General features: G+C 59.2%; 1 protein-coding gene across 2 annotated transcripts in view; it reads right to left on the bottom strand.

The window, feature by feature from the left end:
• Positions 1-26,803, bottom strand: part of RAP1GAP (RAP1 GTPase activating protein) — a 167,192-nt gene that overhangs the window by 30,161 nt on the left and 110,228 nt on the right. Inside the window, exons 4-14 of one of the 2 annotated variants that reach the window (XM_050931225.1) lie at positions 25,791-25,826; positions 24,649-24,696; positions 23,442-23,480; positions 21,509-21,694; positions 18,497-18,600; positions 18,272-18,350; positions 5,122-5,175; positions 3,346-3,429; positions 2,320-2,420; positions 1,974-2,103; positions 667-822 (exon numbers count right to left, since the gene is read on the bottom strand). In XM_050931225.1, coding sequence (XP_050787182.1) covers positions 667-822; positions 1,974-2,103; positions 2,320-2,420; positions 3,346-3,429; positions 5,122-5,175; positions 18,272-18,350; positions 18,497-18,600; positions 21,509-21,694; positions 23,442-23,480; positions 24,649-24,696; positions 25,791-25,826 — 1,017 coding nt within the window. Of the gene's footprint in view, positions 1-666; positions 823-1,973; positions 2,104-2,319; positions 2,421-3,345; positions 3,430-5,121; positions 5,224-18,271; positions 18,351-18,496; positions 18,601-21,508; positions 21,695-23,441; positions 23,481-24,648; positions 24,697-25,790; positions 25,827-26,803 lie in introns of those variants that run through there. The other variant, XM_050931224.1, reaches the window with a different exon arrangement.

The following is a 26,803-nucleotide window of genomic DNA, read 5'->3' as shown; positions in this document are numbered from 1 at the left end:
GTGGTGAGAGCAGTGCTGCTCCCCCCAGAGCTGCTATCTCCCCAGATCACTGGGTCCAGGGGCTTAGCACTGAACCAGGACCTTCCACTTCAGGTCCGCAGGGTGTCCTTGGGTCAGCATCAGCCTGGCTCCGGGTTCAAGCACCTCACGCCCAGGCCATGTGCTCTGGACAGGGCTCCCCCTCCTCCAGTTACCATCCTAGGGGGAGCAGTGATAACACCCATGCTTCAACTTGGGACTCACATGATCATTAGTCCTAAGAGGTAACTGAAGCACGGAGACTGGCTCCATATCACACAGAGTCAGTGGCAGAGCAGGAACAGAACCCAGGAGTCCTGACTACCAGCCCCCTGCTCTAATCCTGAGACTTCACCCCCTCCCAGAGCTGGGAACAGAACTCAGGAGTCCTGACTACCAGCCCCTATCTATAGCCACTAGGGACTGTCACTCCCATATTAAGAACCTTGTGGCCAATTTCTGAGTGTCATCCATCACTTCCCATGCCCAGTGCTCTTCCCAGGCCTTTCCCTCAGCTCCCAGTCCCTAGCTGGGAGCAGATCTGTGGCCCAGCCCCTGCCCTGTTAGTACCATTGTAACTTGGTGGTGCCGCACCAATTGGGCTGGGTCCCTGGCGGGCTGCAAGCAGGCCCCCGGGTGTGTGCTCACCTTGTAGAGCGTGCTCTCGGAGCAGGGCTTCTCCGCCTGCACCACAATGTAGGCGTGCAGGAAATTGGAGGCGATCATGTCTGGCACGAAGGGTGTGTTTTCATCCTGGAAGACGATGGCCACAATGTCGTTCCCGATGTGCCTTTTCCTCTGCAACTGAGCGCAGCAGGGAGGGCATTACTCCCACAGCCCAAGCACCATGCCGCACAGATCAAGAAGGGGAAGTGGTGGGAGATAGAGCAGGGAGACTGGGAGCTCGATGAGGGGCAGGAGCATGGACAGGCTGAGCTAGAGGGACAGGGGGATCTCCTGGCTGCCTCTTGTCGATATCCCCTCTCCCCTCTGGGCCGAGACGGGGCCTTGGTACTGGCGAGTGTCTCTTCAGTCCAGTGGGGGAATGGGGCTGGGTTAGAACTCATGGGGAGCAGGCCAGGGGCTGTGTGGGACGGCTATGTGTCACACTGCTCACAGTGACTGCGTAAAAGAAGGGTGATATGCGGGTGCATGAAGAGGGTGGGGGGGGTGTGTGTGCCCACATATGTGCAGACATGCATACCTGTGTGCAGCCCCTGCCAGGGTGGGTGTGATGCACATGCAGGGCTGGGAGGCTGTATGGGGCTGTACTTTAGGGGGTGCATGCATGTGTGTGCCCACATATGTGCAGACACGCATACCCGTGCGCAGCCCCTGCCAGGGTGGGTGTGGTGCACATGCAGGGCTGGGAGGCTGTATGGGGCTGTACTTTAGGGGGTGCATACATGTGTGTGCCCATATATGTGCAGACACGCATTTCTGTGTGCAGCTCCTGCCAGGGTGGGTGGGGTGCACATGCAGGGCTAGGAGGCTACGTGGGGCTGTACTTTAGGGGGTGTATACATGTGTGTGCCCATACATGTGCAGACATGCATTTCTGTGTGCAGCCCCTGCCAGGGTGGGTGGGGTGCACATGCAGGGCTGGGAGGCTATGTGGGGCTGTACTTTAGGGGGTGTATACATGTGTGCGCCCATACATGTGCAGACATGCATGCCCGTGTGCAGCCCCTGCCAGGGTGGGTGGGGTGCACATGCAAGGCTGGGAGGCTATGTGGGGCTGTACTTTAGGGGGTGTATACATGTGTGTGCCCATACATGTGCAGACATGCATGCCCGTGTGCAGCCCCTGCCAGGGTGGGTGGGGTGCACATGCAAGGCTGGGAGGCTATGTGGGGCTGTACTTTAGGAGGTGTATACATGTGTGTGCCCATACATGTGCAGACATGCATGCCCGTGTGCACCCCCTGCCGGGGGGTACTGCAGCTCTCTCCTACCTGCTGGGTGTCGCCCTCGGTGTAGGGCAGCTTTGTGGACACGTGAAACATGATCTCCTTGCTGCGGAAGGTGCAGTAGATGGATTCTGTTCCTGTCTGGCCATGGGTCACGTCCAGCCCCCCCCGGAACCTGCCACCAAAAAGACCCAGGCCTCAGGCAGATGCCCACCGTGCCCTGTCCCTCCACTCCCAAGGAGCCTGGGACAGCAGCTGCAAGGCCAGGCCAATCTGTGGTACCGCGAATGGCATAGGCTTAGCAAAGAGGGGCCAGAGCAGTGCAGGGGGCCAGCCTCCCTCCTCTCCACACACAGGCCCACCAGACCCAGGCTGGGGGGAGCTCGCTCACCCTTTGAAATCCTGCAGCTGGACTTTCTGGCCCAGGAAGTCGAGGAACTCCACGAAGGCGGGGCTCTCCTCGGTGGTGCCAAACAGCTCCTCCTCGGACGTCTGCAACATGGCCAGCAAAACAGAGGAGTTAGGACAGGGCTGGGCCCCCTGCCCAGCTTAGCATGAGCCCAGGGCTGTGCTGGGTTGAGGCCTGTCCAGACAGCCTGGCTGGAGAGAAACTGAGTCTGTGAGAGGGGGCAAAGGAGCCACTAGCGGAGGTGGCGCTTGTAAAGGTGCAGGGGTGAAGAGCCTCTGCTATGGCTGAGTCTCCCCCGGGTCTATGCCATGAGCTGAGCTCTGACCTGCAGAGTGAACCCGCCACGCCCCCGATGGCAGTGCCTGCAGAGAGCATGACAGCCACTGGGGCCCAGCTCTGGGGAGTAGCCATCGCAATCCTTCATCTGGGGCTGTCGCAGCCCCTCACCAACAGCTTGTATGTGCACCCAGCTTCGGGGTTCTCCCCATTTAACTGGTGGGGAAACTGAGGCATGGGGGACATGACTTGTAAAGGGTCACGGGAGAAGCAGGTAACAGAACTCTCCAGACTCACAGTTCCCAACCTTAACCATTAAGTGATGCTCTTCACCCCACCCTACCTCTGGTAACAGAACCAGGACAAATGCTATGTAGTCAAGGGTACGATTTAGCTGGACAGCCCCTGCCATGGCTCCTGAATCCATTACAGCTCTTTGCAAAGCAAATGGGCCATTGCTGTGCTGAGATGAAAGCAGCTGGGAGAGCGGGATGCCAGGGAGATGTCCCTGGTGTGCTCAGGAAACCTGGCTCCAGCCGCTCCTGTTCATCAACGGCCATGCTGAGCTGGAGCGGCAGCCGGAGGGTTGGGGGCTCCCGTCCCTGCCGCAGGCTAATTGTCAGAGGGGAAAGCCGGAGGTGGAGGCTGGCAGGCTGGGGTAGCCCCAACCCCCTGTGAGATCAATTCACTGTCCCGGAAAGCCCAGCCTCCGCTCCACAGAGACTGACCCACCTGGCCCAACTTCTGGTAGATGACACCAAACTTGAAGTGATTGCTAAGGACATGCTCGTCGAAGGTGACAATGAGACGGGAGGCCTGGGGAGATGGGAGAGGCTGGTTACATCCGGCTGCCAAGAACCCCTGCTCCCTCTGGGCTGTGACAAGGACCTGGCCCTGTGGGGGACTCACGATCCACACATGGCGGGGATGCTGCATGGAGCAGGTTCCTCTCAGGGCAGTAGGTGTGGGGTGTGAGGCATGGGGCAGTGCAGAATCTGGATTTTTGCGGGGAGGAGGGTGTCTCATGATTTCAACATTTCTTCCATCCCAGAACATTTGAAATTTCCCACAAATCAATTTTCTGAAAGAAAACTCATCTGGGGCTGATTGAAGCTCTGACAAAATCTGACCCTTCCCTTCCCAGCGCCACTTCTTGCCCCATTTTTATAATACATAATACTCAAAAAAATGGAAGGAAACGTTGTTTCAAAATGGAAAACCGAAATGCTGCGTTTGGAAAAGATCAAAGTGGGGCACTCTGAATGGTACCTGCCAAGCTTTGCACCTGACAAGGACGCCCCATGCCTGGCAGGACACGTATGGCACCATGCAACGGCCCCAGCCCTGCACCCAGCACTTCACTTCCATTTGGAAAGGAATTTACCAAGGCGAGACGATTCCATGGAATGTTTGCTGTCTCTGAACTGGCATTTCCAATGGAAAAACATCCCATTAGAAAATTTCCTCTCACTGGCAGGTGGGCGAGGGGAGCCCTTGTAGCAGAAACAAGCCACACAGACAGGGACTGGGCTGGCTCTAACAGGCTTTTCCCATCTCTGAGATCTAGGACTCTGGTTCCTGTCTCCACCTGGTGCAAGCCCAGGCCCCTCACACAGCTCTGTGCGAATTCCTAGCACTGTGACCAGGAAGCCCCACAGAGCAGGGCCCTGGGGGTTGGGGACTTGTGGAGCAGAGGGCCATGAGTGCAGCAGGGACCTGAGCTCTTTTCCAAATCCAGCCGTTTGTGCCTTCATCCACGTGTGGTTACTCACAATGCTCTTCTGCCCGTCAGCAGACCCAGGATGGAGCCAGAGCTCAGGGACATTTGGGGGGGCATGTGTCTGGGAGTCACCCGGGGATGCCCCTCTTTCCTGTGAGCCGGTGAACCAGAGTGCTGTCTGGTGTCCCCCTCCCCGCCTCAGTGGACTTCAAATATGTGCAGTGGGAGGGAAGGACTGCCCCAAGTCCAGGGCTTCCTCTGACCCACCCCAGGGGTGGGAGCTTCGCCATGGAGCAGCCGGACCCCAGCCCAGCCCAGGACAGAATGCCCTGAGCTGAGCACTCTGCCCTCAGCACTGGAGTCAGGGGGCAGAAGGAGGCCAGCCCTGTTATAAACCCCGTCAGTGAGGTAAGCCCCTAGGATGGAGGCGCCTCTCCTGCAAAGAGGAAGCTCCTCCAAACCCCTGGGTGGGGCCCTATGCTGGGCTGGGAGCACCCTGAGACAGGCTCCCTGGGGGGGGGGGGGTGCTTGGCACTGCTGCCTCTGGCCATGGGCTAACCTGGCAAAGGAGCCAGCCAGGGTCAGGTCTGGGGCTAAAGCTGGACTAAGGGAATGCCCAGCCTGCCCGTCCAACATCCTGGTGCCTGCTGAAGGCTGGGGGTCCCTGCTGGGACCCCTGGTGGGAGCCCCCAGTGGTGAAGAGGCAGGCTGGGTGTACATGGGCACGCGGGAGCTGTCAGAAAGCGCAGGCTGGCTTCCGTCCCCCTGGCATGCTGCCTCCAGCCTACCTTTGGGTACAACACGGGATAGAACCGATCCACGTTCACGTCCTCGCACGCCAGCTGAAACACAGATGAGAGAGTGAGAACGTGCATGGCACGGAGTGTGGGGGAGTCCAGGCCCTGCACCCTCACTTCCTGTGATTCATTGTGACTCTCAGCCGGCCAGTAACACAGAAGGTTTATTAGACGACAGGAACACAGTCCCAAGCAGGGCTTGTAGGTACAACCAGGACCCCCCAGTCAGGTCCCTGGAGGACGGAGAGGAGAGGGGGTCAGGGAGCTTAGACCCCAGCCTTGGGGTTCCCTCCGGTCCCCCAGACCACTTCAAACTGAAAAACCTCCTCCAGCCGTCTCACCCAGCCTGCCCCCAGCATCTCCCCCAGCCATCCAGCCTTCCCCCGGCTCCTCCCCCAGCCACCCAGCCTGCCCCCAGCATCTCCCCCAGCCATCCAGCCTTCCCCCGGCTCCTCCCCCAGCCACCCAGCCTGCCCCCAGCTCCTCCCCCAGCCACCCAGCCTTCCCCCGGCATCTCCCCCAGCCACCCAGCCTCCCCCCGGCTCCTCCCCCAGCCACCCAGCCTGCCCCCGGCTCCTCCCCCAGCCACCCAGCCTGCCCCCGGCTCCTCCCCCAGCCACACAGCCTGCCCCTGGCATCTCCCCCAGCCACCCAGCCTGCCCCCGGCATCTCCCCCAGCCACCCAGCCTGCCCCCAGCATCTCCCCCAGGCACCCAGCCTGCCCCCAGCATCTCCCCCAGCCACCCAGCCTGCCCCCGGCTCCTCCCCCAGCCACCCAGCCTGCCCCAGCATCTCCCCCAGCCACCCAGCCTGCCCCCAGCATCTCCCCCAGCCACCCAGCCTCCCCCCGGCTCCTCCCCCAGCCACCCAGCCTGCCCCCGGCTCCTCCCCCAGGCACCCAGCCTGCCCCCAGCATCTCCCCCAGCCACCCAGCCTGCCCCCAGCATCTCCCCCAGCCACCCAGCCTGCCGCCGGCATCTCCCCCAGCCACCCAGCCTCCCCCCGGCTCCTCCCCCAGCCACCCAGCCTGCCCCCAGCATCTCCCCCAGCCACCCAGCCTCCCCCCGGCTCCTCCCCCAGCCTTTGTCCAGGTTCCCAGGTGTGGCCACAACCCCCGTCCTGGCTCAGGTCACAGGCTCAGGTATCATCCCTCAAGTGAAGTCACCCCCTGCTCTCCCATCCCCCAATGCAGACAGTCCCAGTAAACTCCCCTGCGCCACCCCCAGGTCACTCCTCCCCACTCCCTGCTCCGTCACGACGACTCCCGCCTTCGAGACTGAACTGAGCGGGGTCACTCCACCCAGTGACCTGGGGAAGTTCAGGGCCCCCTCTCTGGGACAACGCGTCTGCTATCAGGTTGGCACTTCCCTTCTCATGGACCACGTCCATGTCATAGCCCTGCAGGAGCAGGATCCACTTCAGGGCCTTGGCGTTGGCTCCTTTCATCTGGTGGAGCCAGGTCGGGGGGAGTGGTCGGGGTACATGGTGAGGTGTTGCCCAAACAGATATGGCTCTTAGTTCTTAAGGGCCCATACCATGGCCAGGCATTCCTCCTCGATGGCTGCGTAGAGGAAAATCACGTACAGTGAAAATTACCATAAAGTACAGTATACACACAGTATACACAGTACACACTGTCTACACTAGAACAGGGGTCCTCAACCTACGGGCACGCAGGGCCGGCTTTAGGCCGATTCACCCGATTCATGGGAATTGGGCCCAATGCCTAAGAGGGCCCCGTGCTTTAGGCGCCTTTAAATTTTTTTTTTACTTACCCCGGCTGCGGTCTGCTCCGGGGTCTTCCATGGCCCTGCTCCCCTGACCAAAGCGCCGGCAGGAGCGCGGCTGCCCCACAGCCCCGGTCTCTCAGCTGGAGCTCTAACCAGAGCGCCGCAAGCCCCGCGGCCCCGCTCTCCTGGCTGGAGCTCTGGCCGGAGCGCAACAAGCCCCACAGCCCTGGTCTCTCAGCTGGAGCTCTGGCCGGAGCATGACAAGCCCCGCAGCCCCGCTCTCCTGGCTGGAGCTCTGGCCGGAGCGCGACAAGCTCCGCAGCCCCGGCTGGAGCTCTGGCAGGGGCGCGACAAGCCCCGTGCCCCCGGCTGGAGCTCCGGGCCCTTTAAATAGCCCCCGGGGGGGGGTCTGGGGACTATTTAAAGGGCCAGGGCTCCAGCTGCCTCTGCCACCCCGGTCCTTTAAATAGCCACTGGAGCCCCGCCGCCCCCATGCATTCCCCAGGGCTCCCACGGCTATTTAAAAGGTCCGGGGTGGGGTAGAAGCTGGGGAGCCCCGGGCCCTTTAAATAACCCCCATAGCCCTGGGATAGTGGGGGGCTTGGGGGCTATTTAAAGGGCCGGGGCTCCAGCTGCCTCTGCTGCACCCCCTGCCCTGCTGCACCAGCCCCACCCCCCGCTGCCTGCAGCCAGCTCTGCACCCCGTGCCCACAGCCAGCCCCTACCAAACCCCCTGCCTTGTCTCCAGCCAACCCCTGCCACACACCCCTGCCCGCACCAGCCCTGCACTGCCCACCCTGCCCTGTCTCCAGCCAACCCCTGCTGCACCCCCATGCCTGAAGCCAGCCAGTCCCATACTCCTGTCTCCAGCCCTGCCAACCCCTGCTGCACCCCCCTGTGGCCCTGCCTGAAGCCAGCCCATCCCACACTCCCCTGTCTCCAGCCAGCCCCGCACCCCTTGCCCTGCCTGCAGCCAGACCCTACCTCCAGTCAGCCCCTGCCCCGCCTCGAACCAGCCCCATGTCCACTGCTGCCCTGCAGTTCCCAGGCCAGTAACCTGCACACCTGCTTCAATGAGGGGGGCAGGAAGCAGCGGGGACCCACACATGTGCACACCCCCAGGGAGTGGCGGGGACCCACACATGTGAAACGGCAGTCATTAATAACCAATCAACAGCATATATGATGCAATGTACATAATATACAATTTTATTATTTATATAGTTATGGAAAGTAAATAATACATGGAAGAAATGGAAGGCTTTTTTTTACACTTTTTTCTTTTTAAGTCATCCCTGCCAGGGCCCTGCCGAAAGTGTTCAAATTGGGCCCCGCACTTCCTAAAGCCGGCCCTGCGGGCACGCATGCCACAGGTGGCACGTGAGCCGATTTTTTTTGAATGGCAGGTTGTGAGTCCTGGCCGCCGCTGAGCCCTCTGCTGGCCTGGGGTTCCCTTCACTCAGCTGGCAGCGGGCTGAGCGGGCTGGCGGCTGGGGGTCCCAGCTGCCGGCCTTGCTCAGCCCGCTGCCAGCCAGAGTCCCAGCTGGAGGCTCCACTCAGCCTCCTGCCAGCCTGGGTGAACAGCCTGGGGTTCCGTTCACCCAGGGTTCCATCTGCCAGCCTGGGGTTCTGTTCACCCAGGCCAGCAGGAGGTTGAGTGGAGCCGGTGGCTGGGACCCCGGCTGGCAGGAGCCAGTGGACGGAACCCCAGACCAGCCACCGGCCCCACTCAGCCCGCCGACAGTCTGGGGTTCTGGCTACCGGTCCTTTGCCAGCTGGGATCTCGGCCGCTGGCCCCGCTCAGCCTCCTGCCAGCCTGGGTGAACGGGACTCCAGATTGGCAGCGGGCTGAGCTGCTCATCTCACTGCCAGTCTGGCATTCCATCCGCCGGCTCCTGCCAGTTGGGTTCCTGGCCGCCGGCTTGCTCAGCCCGCTGCCAGCCCCGTGCAGCCCACTGCCGGCTGAGCGAACAGAACCCCAGGCCAGCAGCGGGCTCAGCGGCGGTGGGGACTCGCAGCCTGCCATTCAAAAAAGACCGGCTCGCGTGCCACCTTTGGCGTGTGTCCTGTAGGCTGAGGACCCCTGTTCTAGTGTATACTGTATGTATGCTGTGTGTATACTCTGTGTACTGTGTGTACACTGCGTGTATACTGTGTGTACTGTACTTTACGCTAATTTTCACTATACGCGATTTCCACTACACGTGATTTTCCTCTGACCTTAGAACCTAACCCCAACGTAAGATATGACTCCACTGCTTTCATTTTTGAAAGTTTATAATAAGCCGGGGGGAGGGGCTGGGAAGGGAGAGCGCAAGGTGGAAGTTTCGCCTAGGGCACAAAATATCCTTCCACCGGCCCTGGGGGTAGGCATCAGATACAGTGATGGCACTGAGCTTTCAATAGTCCACACAGAACCAGATCGACCTGTACTTTTTGGGGACCAGCACCACCGGCGAGGCCCAAGGGCATTTATACCTTTGTTACAGACAATAACAAGCAATAATATAGACAATAATGAGCAACAGCTGCATTTTGTTTATACATAGGCTATCCTGCTATCTTATTTTCCTCACGTTGGGCGCCAGTCTACGTATTTAATTATCAGTGCAAGGTCGTGATAACTTCTCACACAGTTCTTTCCTATTCGCCTCACACTAACCTCGCTTCTACTAATCTCACGTCATTAGGGTTACAGCTGGCCTAACTCTTGCTAACAGACTGACATGCATTAAGATCCCCTACAAATCCTTGTCAATTCTTTCCCTACTTCCACAGCTGGATCACCCCCAAAGCCAGCATGTCCCTGACCTCTCTTTCCAGGTCCTGAGCAGTTTTCCCTGTGACTCCGAAGGGGGAGCATCTTATAGGGGGATGTGACCCTGTCTCCACCGGGTGGACAGTCAAATTAGTGCGTACAGGCTGGTTGGAAAACAGCTGTCGGTACAGATGCAGCACCCCTCTGATCTCAGCGTGCTGGGCCGGGGTCAGCTGATCAGAGAGGGGAATTGTTTCCAGGGAGGAGCCAGGTCTTGTTCCAGGGAATAGATCCACTAAGGGGTCATCTCCCTGCTCCTCCCAACGTCCACACACGGCCAACACCACATTCCCCCTGTCATAGTATGGCTTCATCATGTTTACATGGTACACCCGACGGTGATGTGCCCGGTTTGACAGCTCCACCACATAGTTTACCTCATTTAGTTGCTAGACAACCTGGAAGGGACCTTCTCAGGCAGCCTGGAGTTTGTTTCTCCTCACGTGGATGAGAACCATCACCTGATCTCCGGTGGCGAAGGCACGGGCCCGTGCTGTGCGGTCATACCAACCTTCTGCTTCCTCTGGGCTCAGGCCAGATTCTCCCTGGCCAGGCCCATGAGCTCAGCAAGTCTTTCCCAGAAGGTCAGGACATACTCCACCACTGACTCTCCATCGGGAGTGGCCTTCCCCTCCCATTCGTCCCTCATCAGGTCTAGAGGCCCCCTTGTCCGCCTTCCATACAACAGTTCGAAAGGTGAAAACCTGGTAGACTCCTGGGGCACTTCCCTGTATTTGAACAGCAGGTGAGGTAAATACTTGTCCCAATCCTGCGGGTGCTGGTTCATAAAGGTTTTCAGCATCATCTTTAGCGTTCCATTGAACCTCTCCACCAGCCCATTGGACTGGGGGTGATATGCTGAGGCTCAGCTGTACCGGAACCCACAGTTCTCCCACAAGCACCGGAGCGAGGCTGACATGAAGTTAGCTCTTTGGTCTGTCAAGTCTTCCTTGGGGAACCCCACTCTGCTGAAAATGGTCAGCAGCGCATCTGCCACGGTGTCTGCTTCAATGGAAGCTAAGGGCATTGCCTCTTGGTACCGGTTAGCAAAATCTCCCACTATCAGAATGTATTCCTTTCCCAACCGCGTCGTCTTGCCGAAAGGCCTCACTATGTCCATAGCCACCTTCTGGAGAGGCTCCTCTATGGTGGGCAAAGGTCTCAAAGCCGCTTTCCCCTTGTCCCTGGCCTTCCCCACCCTCTGAGGTCACAAGATTGGCAGTACTGTTGAACAGTGGTAAAGACCCTAGGCCAGTAAAAGTTCTGTAGCAGCCTCTGTCTGGTGTGCCAGATTCTTTGTTGCTCTGTGAGAGGGATGTCATGGGCCAGGTACAGTAGCTTGTGGCGATACTTCTGGGGAACCACCAGCTGCCTCCTGATCCCCCATGACTCCACTTCCCCTGGGGGAGCCGATTCTCAGTACAGGAACCCCTTCTCCCACAGGAACCTCTCCACATGGTCTGTACCACACTGAGTTCGGCCAGGTCCCTTAGCTTCCACAAGGAGGGATCTTTCTGAAACTTGGCCTGGAACTCAGCAGCTCGGGAAGGGATGAGGACCTGCTCCCTTCTGCCAGCTGGGTGTGAAGCTGCAGCCCTTCTGAGATTTGTCCCTGTGCACTCCCTCCCCACTGGGGTAGGGTCTTGCACCTCTAGTGAGGTACCCTCCCTGAGGTAGGGGCATAGTGCCCTTCGCCGGCTCTGGCTACAGGTCATGAGTAGGGAATTCTGGGGGTTGCTTGGCCATTCCTCTGGGTCACCCCCCATCAACACCGCAGTGGGCAAATGGTGCTGCACCCCCATGTCCTTGGGGCCCTCCTTGGGCCCCCATTTCAGATGCACCCTCACCACAGGCACCTTGAATGGGGTCCCACTCACACCTGTCAGGGTCAGGTAGGTATCAGGCACTACCCGATCTGGGGCCACCACCTTGGGCTGGGCCAGCGTCACCTCAGCACCCGTATCCCAGTATCCATTGACCTTCCTTCCATCCATCTCCAGGGGAAAAGGCACTTACTCCGCAGGGACCACCCTGTGCCAACACTGTAAACTGAGAACCTTGAGTCTGGAGCATCCAGCCCCTCAGAGAAGCTGGCCTGGGAAACTCCTCCCTCCTGAGCAATTGATAAGCTGCCAGCACCCCTTGCCTGGGAAGCCTGCCCCTCGTCCGGCTGGGTCCCTACCCAGTTAACCCTGTGCCGGTTTGGTCTGCTCAGTCTGTCCTTGAGCCTGGGGCACTGGGTCCATATGTGGCCTCTCTGGCCAGAGTAATAGCAGCTCATGTCTCGTTGACCCCCTCGATCCGGTTGGTTGGTCCTGACACCGGATGTTCCCCTTGGGAGGGTGTTCTCCATATTCCCCCACTGGGAGGTCCCAGAGTGACTCTTTTGTGGCATCGTGGTGGGCCTGTTCCTTTGGGACTCCTCCCTGCCACCCCCTGACCAGCTGTTCACAAACTTGTCGGCCAGCTGCCCTGCGCATCGTGGGTCCAATGGCTTTTTATCCATCAACCATAGCCTCAGGTCGGATGGGCACTGTTCATACAGTGGCTCCAGGACAATCAGGTCAAGCAGGTCCTCCTTAGTTTGGGTCCCCTCTGCCCACTTGTGGGTGTATCCCTGCATCCGGAGGGCCAGTTCTAGATTGTGACCTCAGGGGTTTCACGCTCACTCCAGAACCTTTTCCGGTACATCTCAGGAGTCAGTCCAAACTTGTGTAAAAGGGTTTTTTGACCAGTTCATAATCCCCTGCCTCCGCCCCTTTCATTCGCTGTACATCGCCATGGCTTTGGGGCCCAGTAAGGAGATGAGAAACTGGAGCCTGTCTGCAGGGTCAACCCTGTGCAGCTCGCAGGCATTCTCAAAGGCCGTCAGGAAGTCATCTGTGTCCTCCCCTTCCTTACACCAGGCCAGGATGCACTTATCAAATCTTCACACAATCCTGGGTCCCCCATCACTCACCACAGCCGAGGACTTGCTGCTCCTCAGCCTTGCCACCTCCAGCTCATGCTGCCTCTGTCTCTCTTCATGCTGTCTCTGTTTCTCTTTCTCTGCCAGTTCCTGCTGCTTCAGCTCCAGCTCTTTCAGTTTTATCTCTCTCTCTCATTCCAGCTGCCTCACCTCCAGGGATGGGGAGCTCCGCTGGGAAGATCCCCTGCTGGCTGCAGGGGTCACCGTGCCCTTGGTATTTGCTGGGCTCCTCCTAGCCCTTCCCCTAGGCACAGATAGGAAGGGTCCCAGGATGCCCTTGGCAGCTGTCTGACCACTCCCAGCTGGGACAGACGCTGGTGCCCACCCTGCATCTGCCAGGCTGCTTCCCTCAGAGACAGGGATTAGTTCATTCGAGCAATCTCCCTCCTCCAGCTGGGCAATCAGCTGTTCTTTGGTGAACCTCCCAATGCGCAGCTGCCACTGCCTGCGCAGCTCGACCAGGTGGCTCTTAAGGTGCTTCTTACACATCTTCCCATTGACCGCTCGCAGGCCTGGGTGCTCTCAGGTCCCCACAGATTCCAGGAGGAACCCCTAGTGTGCCAGCCCTTCTCCAGGTCACCATCTCTCTCCCAGAGCCAAACTGCAGACTCCTCCACCCCGAGCCTGCTCACCCCAGTCCCCAGAGGGACCCTGTTACTGCAACAGTCCTTCTCGCTGGTCACCCATTCCCAGGGGTTAAGCATAGCTCTTCTGCCCCCCGAAACTGCTCCTCTCTGAATCTTCAGCACACCTGGTCCTTGTCAATCCCCCTTCAAGTTACTGCTTCCCAGTCACTTACTGCCGGAGAAGTCATCCATGGGGTGCAGTACATCCCACCTCTGCTACCAGTTGTCACGGAGTGTGGGGGAGTCCGGGCCCTACACCCTCACTTCTTGCGATTCACCGTGACTCTCAGCCAGCCAGTAAAATGGAAGGTTTATTAGAAGACAGGAACACAGTCCCGAACAGAGCTTGTAGGTACAACCAGGACCCTCCAGTCAGGTCCCTCGGGGGGTGGGAGGGGGAAGGGAGCTTAGACCCCAGCCTTGGGGTTTCCTCTGTTCCCCCAGACCACTTCAAACTGAAAAACCTCCTCCAGCCGTCTCACCCAGCCTCCCCCCGGCTCCTCCCCCAGCCTTTGTCCAGGTTCCTGGGCAAAGGTGTCGCCCAGCCACAACCCCCCTCCCGGCTCAGGTCACAGGCTCAGGTATCATCCCTCAAGTGAAGTCACCCCCTGCTCTCCCATCCCCCAATGCAGACAGTCCCAGTAAACTCCCCTGCGCCATCCCCAGGTCACTCCTCCCCACTCCCTGCTCCGTCACAGTGCAACTCAGAACCACGTGTGTGCATGTGCCGGGGGGAGGAGGAGGGAAGCGTGTACTACTGCCCCCTGCTGGATGGCAGCAGCCAGAGCCCACGTGTGTGGGATTTCAGGGTGACATTCTCTGTTCTCTCAGGCTCCCTTCGGGGAGCAGGGTGGGGGGTTGTATGTGTGCCCCTGTGACAAAGTGGGAATGTTCTTGATACGTTATGTGAATGTTGCGTGGGGAGTATTAACCTGGGAAGGTTGCAGGGGAGTTTGGGACTACCTGCATCTGTTTTACTGACTGTCTGAGAGTCATGGTGAATCCCAGAAAGCTGAGGGTGCAGGGCTCTGACTCCCCAACGCTCCGTGACAACTGGTGCCAGTGGTGGGATCTACTGCACCCTGTGGACGGCGCTTCCTGCAGTAAGTGACTGGGGAACAGTAAAACGAAAGGGGACTGATGGGAACCAGGCGTGCTGAAGAGTCAGCGAGGGACAGTCTCAGGGGGCGATTAAACCCTGGGAGTGTGTAACCAGCAAGAAGGATTTTTGCAGTAACAGGGTCCCCCTGGGGACTGCAGTGAGTGGTCCCAGGGGCAGAGAGGTGGTGACCTCGAGAAGGGCTGGCACACTAGGGGTCTCCCTGGAAACCATGGGGAGCGGTGAGCACCCCGGCCTGTGAGTGGCCCGAAGGAAGAGGTATGCCAAGCGACTTAAGGGCGACCTGGTGGAGCTGTGCAAGCAGAGGGGGCCGCACAGTGGGAGGATCACCAAAGACCAGCTCATTGCCCAGCTGGAAGAGGGAGATCGCTTGAATGAACTGATCCCTGTTTCTGAGGGAAGCAGCCAGGCAGATGCAGCACAGGCACCAGTGTCTGTCCCCGCTGGGAGTGGTCAGCCAGCTGTGGAGGGCTTCCCGAGACCCCTCCTGCCTATGCCCAGGGGAAGGGCGGGGAGGAGCCCAGCGAATACCAAGCGCATCATGACCCCCCCGGCCAGCAGGGGATCCTCCCGGTGAAGCTCGACAGCCAGCAGGGGATCCTCCCGGCGAAGCCCACCCCCCAGCAGGGGATCCTCCCGGCGAAGCTCGCCAGCCAGCAGGGGATCCTCCCGGCGATGCTCGGCATCCGTGGAGTGGACGCGGCTGAAATGGCAGAGAGAGCTAAAACTGAGAGAGCTGGAGGATCACGAAAAACAGAGATAGCATGAAGAGAGACAGAGGCAGCATGAACTGGAGGAGAAAGAGAGACAGAGGCAGCCTGAAGAGAGACAGAGGCAGCATGAACTGGAGGAGAAAGAGAGACAGAGGCAGCATGAAGAGAGACAGAGGTAGCATGAACTGGAGCTGGTGAGGCTGAGGGGCAGTGAGGCTGCGGTGAGTGAGGGGGGACCCAGGACTGCGCGGACCTTTGATAAGTGCATCCTGGCCCAGTGTAAGGAGGGGGAGGACATGGATGACTTCCTGGATGCCTTTGAGATGGCCTGCGAGCTGCACAAGGTTGATCCTGCAGACAGGCTCCAGATTCTCACCCCCTTACTGGACCCCAAAGCCATGGGATTGTATCGCCAACTGGAAAGGGGAGAGAAAGGGGACTACGAACTATTCCGAAAAGGCCCTGCTATGCGAGTTTGGGCTGACTCCTGAGATGTACCGGGAAAGGTTCTGGGGTCAATATAAAACCCCTGAGGTCTCATATTTGCAACTAGCCATCTGCATGGAGGGATAAGCCAGCAAGTGGGCAGATGGGGCCCAAATGAAGGGGGACCTGGTTAAACTGATCGTACTAGAGCAATTGTATGAGCGGTGCCCATCCGACCTGAGGCTGTGGTTGAGGGATAAAAAGCCAGAGAATCTGCAACATGCAGGGCGGCTGGCCGATGAGTTTGTGAAGAGCCTGTCAGGGGGTGGCAGGGAGGAGTCTCAAAGAAACAGACCCGCCATGATGCAGGAAGAGAGTGACCCTGGAACCTCCCATAGGGGAAACATGGAGAACCCCCTCCCAAGGGGAACATCTGGCGTCAGGGCCAACCGACCGGCTCGAGGGGACCAATGGGACATGGGCCGCTATTACTGTGGCCAGAAAGGCCATATATGGACCCAGTGCCCCAGGATCAGGGACAGACTGGGCTGACCAAACCTACAGAGGGTTAACTGAGTAGAGACCCAGCCAGACGGGGGGCAGGCTTCCCAGGCAAGGGGGGCTGGCAGCTTATCAACTGCTCAGGAGGGAGGAGAGCCCCAGGCCAATTCTCTGCAGAGCTGGATGTTCCGGACACCAGGTTCTCCGTTTATAGGGTGGGCGCAGGGCTGTCCCTGCGGAGCGAGTGCCTTGTTCCCCTGGAGGTGGATGAGAGGAAAGTCTATGGATACTGGGACACGGGCGCTGAGGTGATGCTGGCCCAGCCCAAGGTGGTAGCTCCAGATGAGGTGATGCCCAATACCTATCTGACCCTGATGGGAGTGGGCAGGACCCCATTCAAGGTGCCCGTGGTGAGGGTACACTTGAAATGGGGGGACAAGGAGGGCCCCAAGGAAGTGGGGGTGCACCACCATTTGCCCACTGAGGTGTTAATGGAGAGGGGACATGGAGAACTGTCCTGGTCGTGACCCGTAGCCAGAGCCTGCAAGGGACACTGCACCTTGACCTCGGGGAGGGTACCTTGCCTGAGGCGAGGATTCTAACCTGGTGGGGAGGGAACACCCAGAGACACAGCTCAAGGAGGCTGTGGCTTCAGACCCAGCTGGCGAGAAAGAGCAAGTCCCCATCCCTGTCCCAGCTGCTGAGTTCCAGGCCGAGTTGCAGAAAGATCCCTCCTTGCGGAAGATAAGGGGCCTGGCCGACCTCAGTGTGGTACAGACCATCGGGGGAGGTTGCCAGAAAAGGTTCCTGTGGGAGAAGGGATTCCTGTACCAAGAATGGGCTTCCCCAGGGGAAATGAAGTCATGGGGAATCAGGAGGCAGCTGGTGGTACCCCGGAAGTATCACCGTGAGCTGCTGTGCTGAGCCCATGACATCCCTTTTCCAGGGCACCAGGGAATCTGGCGTACCCAGCAGAGACTGCTACGGAACTTGTACTGGCCTGGAGTCTTTATTACTGACCGACAGTACTGCCGATCCTGTGACCCCTGTCAGAGGGTGAGGAAGGGACAAGGGGAAAACAGTTTTAGGACCCTTGCCCAGCATAGAGGAGCCTTTCCAGAGGGTGGCCAAGGTAAAAAGGAGGGCTCTTAACCAAGAGAGCCCGAATCACAGCCCTCCAGACTGGAACGCTGGGAAAAGACCCCATCCCAGTTTGAACCCCAGTTTGAACCTTTGGGGCGGAAAAGGCACGGGCCGCGTTAGCCTTCCCACATGCAGACTATGAGTGCCCTCGAGCACACCCGACCTAAGTGGGGGTGGGAAACTGGAAGGCCCTGGTGTAATTCTCCCCCAGGAAGGGGGGGATGCTGGGGTGTCCATGGGAACATGGGTAGGTTCGAACTTCAGTCACTGGCTGAAGTGACCCTGCTCAGTTCGGTCTCAAAGAGGGGAGAGATGTGTCGAAGTGGGAATGTTCTTGATGTGCTATTTGAATGCTGAGTGGAGAGCATTGACCTGGGAAGGTTGCAGGGGAGTTTTGCTGGGACTGCCGGCATTGGGGAAGGGAGGATACCTGAGCATGGAACCTGAAAACCCAGGAGGAGGGTTGGAGGCCAGGTGACACCTCTGCCCGGGAAACTGGACAAAAGTCACAAAGGCTGGGGGAGGAGCTGGGGGAGGCTGGGGGAGAGGCTAAAGGGAGTTTCAGTTTGGAGCTGGCTGGGAAAGAGAGGGGCGACCCGACCAACAGGGCTGTGGCCTCCCTGGGGCCCCCAGATGGACCTAACTAAAGCGGGTCCTGTTGTTTGTATCGGCAAGACCTGTTTTGGACTGTGTCCCTGTCGTCTAAATAAACCTTCTGTTTTACTGGCTGGCTGAGAGTCACGGTGAATCCCAGAAAGCCGGAGGTGCAGGGCTCTGACTCCCTCCCACTCTGTGACAGCCCCAGCCCAGCCCCTGCCCCCCACCAGGCTATCAACTTCAGCGCCCTGAGAGAGAATGGGCCACACAGCCACAGTGCCTCGGCCTGCCGGCCACGGTCACCAGGCAGGCTGCAGACAAATGAACCCCTGTTGAAGCCAGGAATGGCCCCAGCCATAGGGCACTAACTGGCCCTCACGGCCCAGCGCTCTCCTCAGCCCTGAGGCAGGGAAACAGGGCCTGGCCTGCACAAGGGCTGAGTGAGATCAGGGTACAGGCTCAGTCCATGGAGCTGGAAGGGTCCCGCCGAGGTACCTGCCTTGGCCATCTGCACGATGTTGGGGAACTCAGTCAAGCAGGAGATGGGGATGACATCGTGGTAGGTTCGGCACTTGGTCCTGCAATAAGAGACGACGGTGTCACAGGATCTGGCTGGGCCCCCGAGAGCCCTGGCCCCTGGCCCCTGCAGTGAGGGGAAGGAGGCACTATCCAGGCCCCTGTGGCTCGGGCATTTCCCCGGGGACACAGAGGGCCCCGCACACACCTGAGCAGCAGCCGCAGGTGCTCCTGGTCACCAATGACATCATACTTGAGGGAGAAGACAAGGTGGCCCAGTGCTGTGTCCAGGGAGTAGTAGTTGAAGTGCTCCTGGGGAAAAACAGATGAGCCACTGAGAGACCAGAGCTCAGCCTCCCAGCAGGGGTGGGCATAGCTCTTTGGTCCCGTCTCTGGTGGGGGGACACAGTCCATTGCTGCCCTCTGGGGTAACGGCTGCCCTCCTGGCTCACATGACAGCCTGACTCCCGTGAGCAGGAGCTAAGGATTTCTGCCCCTTGGGCCCCAGCGCTGGGCAGGATGGGGTGCCCCCCACAGGGCCTGGGGCACCTCCAGGCGATAGAGGGAGGGAGGGGCAGTTTGCTGGCTAGGGCCCTGCGCAGCCTGGCAGGTGAGGGCCAGCTGGTGACCACAGAACTGGGCGGGGGGGGGGGGGCAGTTAGGCTCAAGCAGCAGATCAGACACCTGCCACCATGCGCAGGAGGGCAGGGTCCTGCAAGTGGCTGACGTGTCCCATGTCGGCTACTCCAGCTCATGAGCATCTTGTAAGAGGCACACACCCCTGCCACCCCCCGGCATGCTGAGCGCTGCCCCCCACAGGCTGCTGGGCCAGGCTGGCATGTCCTGCAGAGCCCCTGCCTTGGGACTTGGAGCAGGACCCCATGACCTGGAGATGTCAACACCTCATGCCCCTCCACGGCCTGTTGCAGGGCCAGGAGTCAACAGAGCCAGGGACCCGACAAGGCCCAGAGACCAGTGGGCAGCACAGGTAGGGGATGCACCTGGGAAACCCCAAGGAGTCTAGGCTGCTGCTCCCACTTTCCTACCAGCTGCAGGTGAACTTGGCCAACAAGCCAGCAAGCCAGCTGCCAATGGGGCACCCCTTCATGCCACAGCCCCCTCAACTACTGGCTGCATGAACCAGGGCAGGCCGGGACCTGGAGGTGCCCTCCAGGGGGGCTCAGACGCTCTAACACAGCGGCACAACAGGGCTTTCCCAAGTCCCCCAGCCCCAAGCGAGGGGCACTCAGAGCAGCTGTGTTGTGGAATCCACCCCATAGCACAAACCGCCCCCTCCGTGATTGCGGCGCAATGGGTCAGCCTGGCCCACGGGGAGACGGAAGGGCCGACACACGGGGAGCAAACCCCAGAGCAGTATGGGCCATCCCCACCCCAAAGGCTGTGTAGGTTTCCCACACTGGCAGAGCTTGGGCTGCCAATCCCATGCCTGGATTTGAGCATCATCCCTGGGACCACTGGGCATGGCCCTGGGCACATCCCAGAGGGATTAACCATGGGTAGCCCTGACTCACGGCAAGCGACTGGGGACATGCAGTAAAGCACTGCTGGGGGCCTCACACCCTTTCCCCAGAACATTTCTCCCCACCAAGACAACAGCACTGCCCAAAACACTGTGATGCAGCCAGCAACGCGCTCCAGCGTGCCGCAATCCCCAGAGTCCTGCCAGGAGCGCAGTGCAAACAAACAGCTGAGTCCAGGGAGTGTTTAAACCCCCACGAGGCGGATACAGCCGGAGTTCTATGGCATGTAAACAAGGCCTCAGCACAATGCTCTGCTGGGACAGCAGGAGCAGAAGGGATGCAGCAATGCAATCAGGGGGCATGCTCTTGCCATTGGAGGAGGGTGCAGGGTTGATTCGTGCTAGCATGGCTCAGGGCCACCGAAGAGACAGGCTGTGTGCAGGTGCCGGGAAATTAATCCCAGCAGCAAGGGGTGCAGAAAAGCAACAGTTTGTAAGTACTCCAGCAAACAGTGTGAGAACCTTGTGCAAACAGAGCCCGGGACTGCAGCCCACACCCTGAAGGAGAGCCCAGGGGCCTCAGGCCACCGCGTGGGCTTTCCCAGGCTTAGGTCTGTTTGACTGAGGACAGCAGAGGAGTGCTGCTATTCTAACTATGCGGCTTCTTCTCAGCAACGAGCAGCACTAGCAGGATCCTGTGATCCGGCCTGCGGGGGCTAGAGACGGTGCCAACCTCACCCGCCCTCAGGTACCCCAGTTCTGTGCATGTGGGGGGTAGGGAGAGGCCTGAAGCCAGCTTTGAACTCCCACTTTTTGGTGACCTGCCCAGCCCTTGGAGTGGGGTAGAGGGCCCCTGGGAAACAGAGAACTGCTGTAGAGCAGCAAATGCCAACCATGCTCCCAATCCACCCCCTATGCCAGGGCTGGGAGCATGGCTGGCACAGAGCCCTGACACCAACTCTGTACTGCTCAGGGAGGCCCCCGCATAGGGTAGCTTTTCAGGAAGTCTTTTCTGCTCCCTTAAAGACCCCTTTATGCCCCCAGAGCATCTTAAAGGGGCCTCAGCACAATGACTAACCAGACCCCTAAACTGGATCCAAACACTAGCAGTATCCACTCCACCCCCTGAGCCCCAGGAAACTGGCTAGTCCTCAGCTGCATGTCACCTGGGAGCTGGTGAACTACGGGAGCAGCTGGGGAGCACTGGGCAGGGCAGGGCTCTTGGGGGATCTGAAATCAGACTGTGGTTTGTGTGTTAAAGCGCCCTGACAGTGGGACATCCCGGGCACCCCCGATGGCGAGATGTCCCAGGTCACCATGCCTTCCCCAAGCCCCTCTCTGCAGACAGGAGTTGAGTTCTTTTCCTTGTTCGATTCCCACAAATCCAGTCCCCCCGTCCTGTTCACACAGGAAATTTGCTACATGGCTTCCTTGGGGGGCCCGATGGGGCTCGGCTGGATTGTTCCAGGGACAGAGAGCACATGAGTTAGCCCCAGCCTGGGCTGTCCCCAGCCTGCAAATGAAACAGAGACCCAGTATGAGCCTGCTCCAAAGTCCATTGAAACCAGAGGGAATCTGAGTCCCACAAGCACCTGGAGCCAGAGAAACTGTTCTGGGCGGGGAATCACCAGCAAAGGGCTGGAGACCAGCCAGTCTGCACCAAAGGCAGCGCATGGCGAGCGCCTGGATCATCTTCCCGCTGGGCTGGGGCTGAGGGGTGGGTGGAGAAGGGGTGCCTACCTTGCCCAGGAAATGCTTCCTGTAGATCCTGGCCATGTGGTTACATTCCAGTTTCCCCTTGGAGGTTGGAGACGGGAGCGACTCCGTTTCAGGGATGCCGGTCAACTCATGGTTGGTGCCTTCGATCCAGTAGCCCCCGAACTGTGGAAGCAGGATGAGGGGAAACGGCCCCTCACGCCCCAGCACCTGAAGAGAGAGGGAAGCGCAGGAAACTGCACTGAGGAACGCTGACCGGCTTCCCAGAGCAGCGCCCCAATCCTGGTATGGAGACCCACAGCCCTGTGGAGCATGCACCTAGGGTTTCTACAACGCCACTCTTCCAAAGGAGCCCAAGGGCCTTCGCAAACAAAGTGTTCGCCTTGTCAGCCTTGGGGGCCCGAGGCAGCAGCCAAGGGCACAGTGGAGGAACGGGAAGCCGAGAGGGCACTGAGGGAGTCAGGACAGTGCTCACTGTCAGGAACCAGGTCCATGGGGAGCACAGGCTCAGCACTGACACAATGGGATGAGGGAACATCTTTCGATGGGCCAGTTCCTGCATCTTGAGGTGATGAAAGGTCACCTCTCCCCCATGGCTCTCTAATATCTAGGGACCAACCCGACTACACCAACACTGCAAACTGCAAAGGGGCTTGGTTTTACATCCAAAAGGTAGCGCTGACAGGAGCACAGCACCTCGCAGCGCCATGCTGGGGCAGTCAGGGAGAAGAGCACCCAGTACTGGCTAATCACCACCACTCCCTGCTCATCGATCCACAGCCTGGCCAGGCCAGATGCTGCACAGCTTAGGAGATCTGCTAGGATTCTAGCCCAGCCTCACACAGCTGGGGACAGACACTGTGTTGGCTCACCAGCAGGCTTCCAAAAGAGGGGTGCACTGAACCCTCTTACCTTATAACTTGCTTTGGATCAAGATAGCAGGGACTAGTGCTTAGCGCACTGGCCTGGGCCTCAGAAGACTTAGATCTGTTCCCAGCTCTGCCCCTGGCCTGTGGAGTGACCTTGACAAGTCCCTGCCCCCTTCATGCCTCAGTTTCCCTGTCTGTAAAAGGGGGCTGTAAAGCACCTGAAGAACTCTGGGTGTAAAGTGCGATCAAAGAGCTACAGCTTGTTCTCAGAGCGACCTGACACTTAGCAGCGCCCTAGGAAATCAGCCAGCGGAGGCCCTGGGATGTCTGTGCAGGAATTGGCTGATGGGGCGGCAGCTGAATTTCAGCAGGAGGTGCTTCCCTCTTGGTTTCTATTGAAGCAATCCCCAGCCTGCTGCTGGAGAGATGGATGCCTCTGCCAGTTGCAACAGCAGGGCAGGCCGGCTAATGGTTGTTAAAGACCCTGAAGCCCCTTCCCTACACGTTGGAGCCTTGGCCTCAGTACCCTGGCCTAGTAACCACGTCCATCCCTTCCACTCCAACCCCACCCCCCCAGTGCTACATGCCCGCCGAGATCCCTGGGGAGCTGGGAGATTTACCAGCACCCCTGTGGGCTGGCACCATCCCTACGAGTGCCCAGAGTGTATCCTGCGATCTGGCAGGGCCGGCCAATCACTGCAAGACTCAGGCGCTGGTCTGGCAGGGCAAGGGGAAGATCAGCAAGTGGTTGGGACGCAGCAGAACAGCCCGCCCCTCCCTGCTTGTCCCCTCGTTACCCACTGCACTCCCTACCCCTGCCCACCTGTTCATCCCATTCACTCTGTGCCTTCCCAGGGACTCCCATCCCAGCCTGGCCACTGCCCTCCTCTAGACCTGCCCTGCTGCAATGCCAGACGCTGGTGGCTGGGCAGAGCGGGCCCCACCCTGCCTTTGTCACATGTCTCCTTAGACTGAAAGCTCCTTGGGGCAGAGACCAAGCCCTGGGGTACGCACAGCACCCCAGACCGGGCTCTGGTCTCCACAGCAATGTAAACATGACACAGGCAGAGCATGGGCACCTTCATTACCTCATGGACGCTGGGATATGGGATATAATCCTCTTCAGTCTGAAAAAGACAAACACAGCAGAGGATCATCGACTGGGAGAGTTCACCCTGTGTGAGAGCCAGGCCTGCTGCTGCCCTCCCTGGGCCCCGGCCCCCCAGCCAGGCCTGGCCTTCCTTCAAGAACCTGCCAGACAGAGAAGAGGCTTATCCTTAAAGCCCAGCATCCACATCTCCCCTGGGGGATGGAGCTCAGAGAGCAGAGCACTTTGGTGCACAATAATGGGACGCCTCATTGTAGAAAGTGGTGCTGCACAAGGGGCCTGGGAGGCACTCGGAAGCGGAGCAAATATCCGTGATGGGGCAGGCAGGACCCACCAGACGCCAGCCCCCTGCGAAGGCGATCGAGGAACAAAGCCAGACAGGTCACTGGTGACCCCCCTAGAGCTCATTAAAGGCTGAACATTCAGATCAGCAGTGACATTGATGAGTGCCGTTGTGGGTAGCATGTGGTCAGGCCAATGAACTGTGCCGGCCCGCTGTGCATCTGTCAATCAGCCGTCCCTTCTCCTGCCAACAGCCCAGCAGGGACGTCTCCACGGCCACTGGGCTCCCGCACAGCTGCTGGAGACAGGGTGGACTCGCTACGGTCAGCCCCCCAGGAACAGGCGATGGCTCTCAGGGATGCCCATCCCAGCTGGAGCTGCTCTCTGCTGGCTGAAGGCATTAGCTTGTCACCTTTGGAGATTGGGGTTCAAATCCCGCCTGAGGTGACCAGGAGAATGAGTCAGATGGTCTTCCCACTTGAGCACAACAGCAAACCACACTGCAGAACAACTGACAGCTTCTACGTAGGAGGCTGCGGGCCAGCACTGAGGGGTGTTGGCAGAGCAGGGGTTGGGTAGGACTGGAAAAGCAAGGAGGGCGGTGTTCGAAGTAAAGCACAGTGGCAGAGCAGAGGCTGGGAACCCTGGACAGCTCCTGCTGAGCAGCCCTCAGAGCTAGGGGTGGGGGGGCATCAATTTCTCTGCCTCTAGTCAGAGCCTCTTTGTGGGCGCTGAGCTCAATACAGAGCACAAGGGGTGCCAGAGCCACCTGCAGCCAGGCGGTGCAAAGCACCGGCCCCACCCGACGCTGCAGAGGGAATCCCAGCATGAGTGGGTAACCCCAAATGTGCTGGGGGAAGGAAAGCCAATGCCCCTGCCCCCATGCAGCATCCTCTGGGGCCTACCTTGAGAGGGGGTGGGAAGGAGCATCGCTGTTCATCCATTCTGCTTCCCTGTGAGAGACAACAAGGAAGAGAGAGTCAGTGGGTGGCCCTGGCACCAGAGTGCGTGTTTGCTCTGCGGGTGGGGGCTGCTTCCTGCTTGGCACAGATCTGCAGGCAGCTGTGGGTCACAGCCGCGTGGCTGTCCCTGCTCTGTATCCTCCTCTGAATCGATGGCTGTGGGAGGGACTTGGGGGTTGTGTCCACCTGTGGCAGTGCCTGGCAGGATCTCTGCAAGTGTGTCCATGTACTCACAGCTGGGGTTGGGGGGCTGGTTGCCACTGTGGCTGCGCAGCCTCTGCTAGAGTCTCTGCATTGTCGTGTGTCTGTGCAGTGCATCAGGACAGGGACAAGTCCCAGGGCTGCAAAGCCCCAGGAAGCCATTCAGCTCTGCTCACTTGGAGAGGTCGGCTTCGCATGCTGAACTGGCTGGGCAGAGCCTTGTTCCCAGTCTGGGCCCCGCTCCTGCAGATGCCTCTGCTTGGCGACTTCGCCACTGCCAGCAGCCTGCTTAGAAATGCCAGTCCCAGGAGGGGATGACAGAGCAGCTTCATCCTCAATCCCAAGTCAGGGTCCACAGAGACCCCCTCCCAAGGGGAGCCCAGTGCAAAGGGCCTTTCTGGAAAGCACCTAGGGGTTTGCAGGGCCCCCATCTCCCTGGCTCTGCTCAACCGGCAGCATCAGAGGAGACCCTACTCGTACCCGTCCCCTCCAGAAATGTATTGAATCAGCTGCAGTGAGACACTGAAAAACTCAGTTAAAAGCTCTCTAGGCTCCAGCCACAGCAACAGCCTCTGCCGAATGTACCGAGTCAACACCCTGTCCAACCTCCTCCAATCTCTGAGCCTCAAGGGCTGCTCCTGCCCGGGCTCTCCCATGGGACACAGGGGCCCTGGCGGATCTCTCATTGGGAAACTCCCTGGGCTGAGATGGGCCCAGAGCAGGGTCCTGCTGGGAATCCCTTCCCCAAACCAGCCTCCACTTCTTGGGTGGCTCCCCAGAGTCCGCCTGCCCCCCGGCCATGCCTCCTAGTGTGCACTGCACCTTCCCTCCTTCCTTCCTTCTGCCCAGCCAGCCACGGGCCCAGCTCCAGGGAGGCGACTCACCTGCATCTTTTCGATCATCTCAAACAACTCTGAAGTCTGCAAGAGAGAGAAAGCAGCCTGCATCAGTGCGAAGGGCCAAGACCCTGCTCTGCCATCCCAGCAGGCCTAGAGTGCCCATTGTCATAGGGCTGCCACCAGTGCCCTGCACGGGATAGCCAGGCTGCCCCCATGAACCTCAGGCAGGGCAGGCTGGGATAGCAGGAGGACTTCAGGGGTAGGTCTGATGAGACTCAGAGACAGCCAGGTCTCAGCCCCTGCCCCCAGCCTGGCCCTCACTCCTCCCATCTGCCCCACCACTGCTCTCAGTAACTGTGCTGGCCTCAGGCCTCCGCTGACACTCCCACTGCCAGGGGACTCCCTCCTCAGCTGAGTCTAATCTTGGGGCAGTCAGTGAATCACATTGGCTGTGTGATTCAGGGGTAACGCTCCCTGCTCGAGCCCCTCAGTCCTTGTCCCAAATGGGATGAGAGCTGTCCTCTTTATAGGCCATGCACCCCTCAGCCTGCAGGGTGGGGGCAGTTCTGGCCTGTCCCAGGTGGGAATTGTCTGGCCCATTGATGGGGCTCGGATACGATGGGCTGGATTTCCCAAGACATTACATGGAGAGCCCCAATGTGCCCTGCCCTTTGGGGACCAGCACAGGGTGGGGGCAGGGGAAGCTTGCTCACCAGAGGACAGAGCTGCTAGATGGGTGAACCCCACTCCCCGACACTTACTGAGATACCTGTGTGCAGGGTTAGCCCCCCAACAAATACGTAGTGACAAATATACACTCACTTGTGTTGAGATACAGCTGTGTACATGGGCACATGGCCAAACATAGACATGCACCCGTATAGGAATCCACACACACAAGGAGAGAGAGACACACACACAACTTTCCCTCCCCCTCCATAAACACCCTTGTGCACCCAGACATGCTCCTGAACATAGACACACCTGCCAACATGCATGTGCACACAGACACCCTCCTCACACACCCACATGCAAACTACAGACACATTGCACACACC

This window comes from Gopherus flavomarginatus, chromosome 21 (assembly GCF_025201925.1).
Source record: "Gopherus flavomarginatus isolate rGopFla2 chromosome 21, rGopFla2.mat.asm, whole genome shotgun sequence".
Lineage (NCBI taxonomy): Eukaryota > Metazoa > Chordata > Testudines > Testudinidae > Gopherus > Gopherus flavomarginatus.
Note: the sequence above shows the minus strand (reverse complement) of the source record. Positions and strands in the feature narration are given on the sequence as shown.